At 39.8% G+C, this 10,000-nt stretch overlaps 1 protein-coding gene across 4 annotated transcripts in view; it reads left to right on the forward strand.

Annotated features, from left to right (window-relative positions):
- LOC106879913 (X-linked retinitis pigmentosa GTPase regulator) overlaps positions 1–10,000 on the forward strand; it is a 57,500-nt gene that overhangs the window by 37,460 nt on the left and 10,040 nt on the right. For 2 of the 4 annotated variants that reach the window (XM_052965824.1, XM_014929662.2), the window contains exons 11-17: positions 859–1,012; positions 1,453–1,535; positions 1,689–1,757; positions 5,619–5,780; positions 7,252–7,378; positions 8,416–8,766; positions 9,586–9,813. In XM_052965824.1, coding sequence (XP_052821784.1) covers positions 859–1,012; positions 1,453–1,535; positions 1,689–1,757; positions 5,619–5,780; positions 7,252–7,378; positions 8,416–8,766; positions 9,586–9,813 — 1,174 coding nt within the window. The remainder of the gene's footprint in view (positions 1–858; positions 1,013–1,452; positions 1,536–1,688; positions 1,758–5,618; positions 5,781–7,251; positions 7,379–8,415; positions 8,767–9,585; positions 9,814–10,000) is intronic. The other 2 variants (XM_052965826.1, XM_052965825.1) reach the window with 2 other exon arrangements.

A 10,000-nucleotide genomic window follows, 5' to 3' on the forward strand; every position in this document is an offset into this window, starting at 1 on the left:
CCTTTTGAGTGTTGGGCATCATGAAGGCAAAGTGGCCGAGTTCCTTTTGAGTGTTGGGCATCATGAAGGCAAAGTGGCCGAGTTCCTTTTGAGTGTTGGGCATCATGAAGGCAAAGTGGCCGAGTTCCTTTTGAGTGTTGGGCCTCATGAAGGCAAAGTGGCCGAGTTCTTTCCGCCTCATGACCGAGACCTTTGGCATTATGTCATGCCTGAGAAGACCCGTCAAGCCGAGCAAAATCGCATGTGTGGCAGATACTGGTATCACACAAATGGCACCTGTGCCAGTGGCATGTCAAAGCACTCCGCTATCACACAAATGGCACTCGTGCCAGTGGCACGTAAATGCACCCATTACGGAATGATTGGCGTTAAGAAGGGCATCCAGCCATAGAAAACCAAATCAGACTGGAGCCTTGTGCAGCCTTCCAGCATGTCAGCCCGGTTGAACCATCCAACCCATACCAGCATGGACAACGGACGTTAGATGATGATGATGATAGGGTAAGTGTTGTGTAGTAAATAAATTGTAATGTCTCTCTCTCTCTCTCTCTCTCCCCCCTCTCTTTTTCTGGCCATATTTCTGTCGCAGTGTGTGTGTGTGTGTGCATGGGTGTTCATGTTAGCCTCCAGTGCCAAAAAAATTACTCTCACCAAACCAGTCTGACTCTCTCTAATCAGTCGTGCCAAATCCTCAGCATCTGAAAGCTGCACCCAGTCATTGCAATTAAGTTGCACAGGAGTAGATGTGACTAATTAATTGAGTAAACAAACGAGTCAATGAGCTTAGTTACTTAGGGACGCCATCTGCTTACTCAAAGAATACACTGAGTCTGTACTAATTGTACACTCTTCTTACAGGAGAGTACTAACTCCTCCCTGAACAGGACACTTCCTTCATTATCTGGAAAAGTTCAGCCTGGAAGTCTTTTTGCATCATCTGCTCTTGAAAATGTCCTTTGTCCACCTTCAGAAGAAAATCACATTCCACAGCTGGACAGAACCCTACCAAATGGTATGTATGTATATGTGTGTGTGTTTGTGTGTGTATGTATGCATGTATATATGTATATGTGTGTATGTATGTATGCATGTATATTTGTATGTGTATGTATGTTTGTGTGTACGTATGCATGTGTGTGTATGTGTATGTGTATGTATATGTATGTATGTATTTATATGTATGTATGTATATGTATGTGTGTATATATGTGTGAATGTGTGTATGTATATATATGTGTGTGTATGATTACGTGTATGTGTATATGTGTGTATATATGCATGTCTGTGTATGTATGTGCATGTGTGTGTGGATGTGTGTGTGTGTGTGTTAATTAATTACAACCAAATTGCCTTCAGACCAAATTATGGCATTGAAAGAAATATATTTGGAGCCGTACATAATTAGAATTATTAAGAATCACAAAATGTGGAGCAATTTTTATTGTTTTGCAGGGAAGTGTTTGATGGGAAATCTTGAAGAATCTGAGGAAAAGGTTGAAAATTATTCAGAAAAAGTGGAAGATGACATTACCGAGGTGAGAAGAATAATATAAAAATATAACTTTATTGATATTGTTCAGATTTACACACACACACACACACACACACACACACACACACACACATTTTGTTCCTCAATACTTTACTGGTGTTGTTCCTGTCAGTATTTCTACTTTTATATTCTGTAGTCACCAATGAGAAATCCTTCCAAAACTTTGGCACCAAAGCCAGCCCCTAGAAAACTTAAACCAAAAGAGGTTTGTCTTACAATGCATGACATTTTTTTAAGAAGAACCTTTCTGATTTTGGCTTTTTTCTGAATAGCTTTTCTTTGGAAAAGTAAATTTGGCATTTCTAATTGGATTTCCTTACTTTGTTACATCCAAAGTGTGCTGCCTGTGTGTCCATATATACCCCCCCCCCCGGAGCCAAGAGATAACGATAAGTTGTCTTTGACCATCATCATTTCTCTGTCCTGTTTGCTCAACCTGACTTGAAATAGCAGTCAAATCCCCTCCAGTCATACCCTACCATCCTAAAAGTAGGAAGGACATATTGGATAATGCAGTCCACCATACTCTGTCTCTAAAATAAGGTGAGATGGTCATGGCTGTACTGCCTTTAGTCATAGGTCTACTCGATCAGCACTGACTTGGGGTTAAACAGTCAACCAAACTGAAAATGTTTTACAAAGATCAACAGTTGAGCCAAACAACCAACCAGCATGTTTGTTGGGCAGGGGGGGGGCATTAAGGACCTTACGTTATCAAGGGCTGGGGATGTGTTAAGGACCTTACTTTATCAAATTGTTCAATTGTTTGACAGAAGTGCTAAGTACAAGGCATGGCATCAGCAGTACTGAAATTATGTAGAAATAATTAAGAGTGACAGAACCAGTTTTAATACCAAAAGGTAATATTGATCCTCACTTAAAAAAGTGGAGGTTTCTCTTAGAACAACAAACCACTGCATCATTTACCATGAGAGAACCCTTCATATGGACTTGTGGTGCATATAAGCACTCATGTCTATATCGCTAGCAGGGGAGATAATCCTCTGCTATTGCTACCAGGATACGTCCATAGGAGAGGTTCTCTCTTAATAAATAACTTAGTATTCTCTGTGTTGTGACAGCATCAACTTTCAAGTGGAGATAAATGTTACCTTTTGCTATTAATACCATTTCTGTCATTAATAATTACTTTTTTAATATACCACTGACTATTTGCGACAGCAGTTCTTGATTAGATACTGGAATTCCATGTATATTACTGACAGAGGAATTGCTGCTATTTCTAGCTTTGGGTGTCTGCCATTGACAAGGCTAAGGAAGGCTGAAATCACATGATCTGGTAGTCCCAGCAGCAATAGTAGCTGATTATCTCCTGCTAGTGATATAAACAAGAGTGCTTATATGCACTACAGCTCCATATGAGAGGTTCTCTTGTGTTAAATAATGCAGTATTTTGTGCTGTAATGCAACATTCACTTTTAAGTGGGGATTAATATATCCTTATGTAGAAAAGGCATTGCTATATCACAGGGTCACCGAACCAATGTAAGGAGGGTTAATTTGTTGTTGTTGTTTAATTAATCCTGATCCACACATCTGACCTAATTAAAAACCTGCTGTAATTTAAGCAGATGACATTTCTTTGTCTTCATCAGTTTATGTCCATTCTTCCGTCATTGGCCAGGTTTGGGTTTCTGAGCCAGTGGTTTAGGGGTGGATGTTCTTCTGATTTTCAACCCATTTAATCACCCTTTATTACACACAGGGGTATTGTGTCATCATAATTAGACATCCAGCTTCCATACAAGCATTGGTTGGATGGTTCGACAAGACAGAGGACTATATCAAGCTCCAGTGTTTGGTTTAGCATGGTTTCTACTGGTGAAAATCCTTCCTAATGCCAACCATTTCATACAGTGGACTGGGTGCTGCTTTTTATGTGACCCCAGCGCCAGCGAGTTGTGAGGTGAGATCCCTCTACCAGGAGGGTGGACGGTATTGAGTGGGGTAGTGTTATGCCAGACAATGACAAGGGGACAAGAACAAGCGTCTTGTTGTAGAGGGGATACGTGGCTACCCCAGCTGGGAAAGGGAGAAAAGATAGTGGAGATTAAGTTGCAGGACATACCATCAAGGTACAAGGGAAGCAGATAGAAAATCAGGACAAAGAATCGACGCTGGCTGGATGAGAGTATCTCTTCTGAAAGTAAGCTACAGTATTTTATATAGAAACCTGTTTTTCATTACAACATCCAACTCATGAAGACATCTCAACAGTCACAGGCCACCACTATAGTTACTAATACTGTAAATAGACTTTACTACTCCATAATACCAGTAATATTAGCAGTACTATACAGCCATTAACATAAAGCTAACTGTTGTTGCTATTGGTTACTAACTGCTCCTGCTTAATATCGATGAATGCTGAGAATATATCGACTCTGTGCATGGAAGAGTCTTTGATTCTTTCCAAGAATTATTGCCATTTTGAAAATGTCTACTAACCCTAACTCAGTAAACTTCACTCGAAATATGACAAATAGATGCATACATCATTTTAATATCCATCATTTAACGTCCATTTTTCATGCTGGCATGGGGTGGAGAGTTTGACAGGAGCTGATAAGGCTGGGGAGCTATATCAGGCCCCATTGTTTGTTCTGACTCGCTTTCTACAGCTGGGTGCTCTTCCTAATGCCAACCACTCCACAGAGTGCACTGGGTGCCTTTTATGTGGCCGATGCCAGTGACTGGCTCCCGTGCTGGTGGCACGTAAAAAGCACCATCCGATCATGGTCGATGCCAGCCCCCTCTGGCCCCTGTCCCGGTGGCATGTAAAAAGCACTCACTACACTCTTGAAGTGGTTGGCATTAGGAAGGGCATCCAACTGTAGAAACACTGCCAGATCAGACTGGAGCCTGGTGCAGACCCCTGGCTTTCCAGACCCCAGTCGAGCCATCCAACCCATACCAGCATGGAAAACGGACGTTAAACGATAATGATGATGAATATCAATATTTAAGAAATTTGCATAATCTAAATAATTGTATTATTCTTATGTTGATTAAAATCTCCAAACGAAACACTTGTAGCAACAGGGAAGACTCATTCGTCTTTTCTTCTTCTTCTTTTATGCCACGTCAGAGGTTCCCTCTGACGTGGCATAAAAGATACACTTGGGGTTGCAGATTACCTAACAACAGGGAGCATATTCCATTGAGGCCCTATGGGGCTTGGATAGTGCGTTACTTCACCACTGTCTGCTCTGCATCATTCTGTGCAGCCAGTTATTGGCAGGTTTCACATTGATATGCCTTCATCCTTTATGGATCCATTGTGTGTGTGTGTGTGTATTTAATAGGGCATGGGGCAGAAGAGTCTGGACATTTAAGGGTCCCTCTTGCCAGTCAGGTGACATAATTGATCCCTACTTCCCCCTGTCCCCATCCCACCCCAGTTGATGTTCAGTTTGAGGTCAGTGTGTGGGGTGCAGTGGGAAGTGGAACCAGGAACCTGCAGGGATTGAACTCAACAAAAGCCAGCAAAGGACCAGGTAAGAGAATTGAGGCAGGTGTTAAACCACACAGCGTAAGACTAAATAATATTTAGAAATAATATTGTGTTTTGCAATGTTTTGGTAAGTTATTTGCTTTTTTTGTCAAGTTACAACAAAAGCAGTGGAGCATTCCGAGGCCATCGTGTGGCACCATTTGAAGCTTTGGTTTCTTTTGAAGAGAAGAACTCCTCCACTAAAACTTTCACCGCCTTTTGGTTGATGAAGTGTTTTGAATGCAGGTAATAATCCAAGGACCCAGGTGATGGAGTGTGTGTGTGTATTGTTCAGTCCTCCATCAACAAGTATATCCAATGAAATTCTTTCCAAATCCCCCCCCCCAATTTCGTTATCTGCAGAGAGACAGGTTTGTGGAACTACCATATTATTGATTAAAAATCAATAATCTGTCATAGTGATCAATACCAGTTGTCTCACATGTTGTTTTAGTAAGCTTGTTTTTCATCACAATTGTACAAGCTAATGAGCTGCAGAATTGCTTAATTACTGAATTAAAACCAAACTTTTTAACCTCTGATTCTCTTAAGATTGTTGCACAAAAAGAAAACGATTCAGTAAAAGAACTTCTTCCAGATGTTGTGTCACTCAACAGCACTGAAGAAATATTGGAGAAAGAATTCACCATTAACAAACAAGATCTTCCAACTGAACATTCACAGAAGGTTCCTCTGTCAAATGGAGTCACTTTGGTAAAGATTTCCAACTTTGACTTTTTTTTTAATTAATCACGTTATTGCGAATAATGAATGTTGAGATTTCATTCATTCTTTACTCCTAAAGATTGATGATTAATGTTTTAATCACTGTGTAAGTGTGTGTGTATAAAGGTTCTGTGGTTCAATCTGTCCTTCAGCGCTACTGTTAGAACTAATGTAGGTAAAGAATTTTTAAATTTAGTTTCCAGGCATTTTCCAGCCAACCACAAATACCATAGAGTCTTCAATAGAAGACTGCTTAAGGTTAGCTATTCTTGCTGTAAAAAACTTCACCTCTTTAATAAACTAGCATAACACAAAGATTCTAAACAAAAGTGACGGTGCCGCAGAAAGAGATAACCCAAAATGCAATTTCAAAGACCAAAGTTGCTGTCCTTTAAGAAGGAATTGTCTAACCAAAGGCATAGTCTTCAGAGTCAAAGTCCAGATGACCAACACAGGTGAATACAAGACTTATATGGGAGAGTTTTTCAAAACGAGGCTATATCTCCAGAGAAATTCTTTAAGTACCCAGAAAATAGAACTGCAACTAGCCCGGCCAAATACATACATACATACATATTTATATGTATATATATATCATCATCATCATTGTTTAACGTCTGCTTTCTATGCTGGCATGGGTTGGATGGTTTGACTGAGGACTGGTGAGCCAGAGGCTGCACCAGACTCAATCTGATCTAGCAAAGTTTCTACAGATGGACGCCCTTCCTAATGCCAACCAGTTTGAGAGTATAGTGGGTGCTTTTTACGTGCCACCAGCATGGGACCCAGTCATGTGACACTGGCATCGACCACATTCGGATGGTGCTTTTTACCTTGTATTTCTATATTTTGAGGTAAAGACCCCTTCTTCAGGAGATTCGGAAAAGCAGTGATTGGAAAAAGTTTGTTGTACAGAAGGTGACATGTGCAGACTGCTGTTGCTATAGCATCTAGTCTGCTTCGTGTTGTTGTTTCCTGCTGTTAACAGCTGGTTTCAATTTGTTTATAAGGAGGGATTCCATAATTCTGAGATTGCCCTTGTTGCATTGGGTTGCCTTGATAGAAACTTTGGAGTTCCACGATTGTGAGCCTGATGCTCTAACCACTGAGCTATGTGCCATGTGCCATGTTTGTGTGTGTGTGTTTTATAGTCATAATCCTCGTCATTTTGACAGTCGCTTTGCCTGGATTTGAGGGCTGCATGATGCTGCAATGTCTTGGCATGGTTCCTACAATTGAATGCCTTTCCTAATTCCAGTCTTATTAAAAATGTCACTGTTGCAGTTGTCATCTAATTAAAAACTCATTTTTAATTGACAAAAAGCATCTTTTCTGTCTCTTTTTGGTTGTTTTAAAGAATTTGATGATTGTTATCAAACTAGAAAAGAATATTCTCTAATTATTTCTCAAAATATTTCTCTAAATATTTCAATATTGTTATTTTAATAACTCATTCCAGGACCGAATAGAAAATGAAGAATATCAGAAAGATGCTCCCATTCCAATGAAGCTTGAAATCAATCTACAGAGTAAAAATAAAGAAGAACCAAAATATCTAAATTCAAAAGAAAGCATCGAAGAAAAAGGTTGGAATATTTCTGTGAAGGTTTTATATTTTATTATTATTATTATTATTAATAATAATAATCCTTTCTACTAAAAGCACAAGGCCTGAAATTTGTGGGGATGGGACTAGTTGATTATATCAACCCCAGTGTTTCACTGGTACTTAATTTATCGACCCCGAAAGGATGAAAGGCAAAGTCAACCGTGTCAGAATTTGGACTCAGAACATGAAGACAGATGAAATACCTCTAAGCATTCCGTCCAGTATGCTAACAATTCTGCCAAATATATTCTGTGGTGGTCAATGGCTCTAGAACTGGTGTCTTGTATTATTTTGGGTTAGGGTTAGAAGGTGAAATAGCAAAGCACAGTTTGGGAAAATGGTTGATAATGTCATAGAAGAAGAGGGAGTGGGTGGGTGGGTGTTGGGCAGTCCTGTCTTGTATAATGGAGGAGATCTGGTGTTTAGTTCCTCACACCTGTCATTGAACAAGTCAGAATAATTACCTCCTGTTCGCCTTGCTCAGCTTTTGGTTAGCTGCTCAGGGATTTACCTCTCACAAGAACCCTGTGTCTGGCTGTGGGTTAGGGGTAATATTAGGTGTACTACAATACACCATAAAAAGTATTCAAAAGTGCAGAGAATAAAGCAGAAGAAGTGAACAGTGAACAAGTCATTTAAAAAGAAAGTGGGAAGGGGGAATCAGGTGTCCTTTTGGTGAATGGAAGTTTCGAAGGATGTAGGGTCTGGACAGCTAGCAACTGATGCAGGGAGTTTATTCCATGCTTCAGTGTGAAAAAACATTTCCAAAAGTCATGGGTGTTCTGTTGTTTTCTGATTTTGTAAGCATGTCCACAAGTCTTTGATGTCTAGCTTTCAAAAAGGTGTCCAAGGTTGTTGTTGTTGTTGTAAAGATGGGGACAATTTTGTGGGTGTCTACCAAGTCAGTTGCCAGACGTCAGTGCTTTGATGTGTTTCAGATAAGAAGGGCCTTATCTATTTCGAGAGATAGACCAAATGTAGTTCAGTGTTAATGTTCCTTTTGTGTTTTTTCAGGTAAGAAAGAAGATAGTGAAGATGAAATTCAAGAAATTTCCTGCAGTGAAGAGGAATCGGTAAATGGTGAAGATGGATATGAGAGGAAAAGGCAGAAGAACAAGAATGGTGTGGAAGGGGACAAGAATGGTGTGGAAGAGGACAAGAAAGATTCTTCAGTGAAGAAAAAGAAAAAGGATAAAAAGCAAAAAGGCAAAAAACGAAATAAAGGAGTTGAAGTAAATGAAAAAAGGGATCTGGAAGATGAGAAATTTACTGAAGGTCAGCAGGAGGAAGAGGAGGAGGAGGAGAAGGAAGTGCAAAAAGAAAATGAGGAAGATTTAGAGAAGAATAACAAAAACAAACAAAAAAGTAAATTTTTCTATTTTTTTTTTTTAATCCTATGAATTTAATAACTGAGAAAGGACAAACCACTAACTTTCTAGAGTTATTTGTGCTAAGTGAAGGTGTATGTACCAGCCTTCCTTCTTCAGGGGTGGTCTAGTATCTCTTCTATCTTTGTCCCTCCAGTAACTTCCTGCCTGCCACACAACCACCTCCCTTGGTTTTGTTCCTCCTCTTAACTAAGAGGTCATTGTCTTGCAACTCCACTTGCTGACCCCGCTGGTGCCAGTGGCACATAAAAGGCACCTGTGCCAGTGCCACATGCAAAGCACCCAGCACACACTGTAAAGTGGTTGGCAGGAGGAAAGGCATCCAGTTGCAGAAGCCATGCCAGAGCAGACAGTGGAACCTGGTTCAGCTCTCCAGCCTCGCCAGCTCCTGTCAAATCGTCCAACCCATGCCAGCATGGAAAAACGGACATTAAATGATGCTGGTGGTGTGTGTGTGTGTTTGTACTATCGCCTTAACTGTTGTTGACTTCTAGTCTTCTACGGAAAAACATGCCTGGCCATGAGGAAATATTACTTTCCTTGGAAGCAGGCGATGCTTGGTGACATCAAGATGCTTCTTCGGTGAATCTAATCCAATTCCTGCCAAATGGAAGTGAAATAATGTTTATGACAAGACCCTGGATGGAAAGTGACAAAAACTAAAATTCAGTCACAACTTTTAATATTTTGACCAACTTTATGATGAAATCGATGCATTTTTCTAAAGAATTGATTAGAATTGGTGTTTCTGAAGGTGACATAAATTTTATACTTGGTTTATGATTTATTGTTTTAGGTAAAAAAGGAATTTTAAATATTTTTGGGAAGAAGAAAGTGATTTCAAATGTAGAGGATGAAAGTAAAGAAGGTAAAAACGTAGAAAAAGAAAGTGAAGAAAAGAAAGAATCTCCAAGGAAGAAGAAAGAAAGCAAGAAGAAAGAGATTAAAAGTGATGAAGAGAAGGAAAAAGGGGAAGAAAAAGTGAAGGGAAAATCTGGCAAGAAGCAGAATCATCCAAAACCTGGTGAATTATGAATTGTTTTGGTTAAACATTGGTGTTGTTGAGGTTGAATGGTAGTTTGGGCAGTGGTGGCCACATCCTGATGTTCTTAAGTAGAGTCTTTGAATATTTCTACTTTGCAATTCTTGTTTTATTTGTGTTTGTTGGCCTCGCAGCCTCCCTGTATTACCTGGCTTTCAGTATTCATTGT

Source organism: Octopus bimaculoides, chromosome 2 (assembly GCF_001194135.2).
Source record: "Octopus bimaculoides isolate UCB-OBI-ISO-001 chromosome 2, ASM119413v2, whole genome shotgun sequence".
In the NCBI taxonomy this organism is placed as follows: domain Eukaryota; kingdom Metazoa; phylum Mollusca; class Cephalopoda; order Octopoda; family Octopodidae; genus Octopus; species Octopus bimaculoides.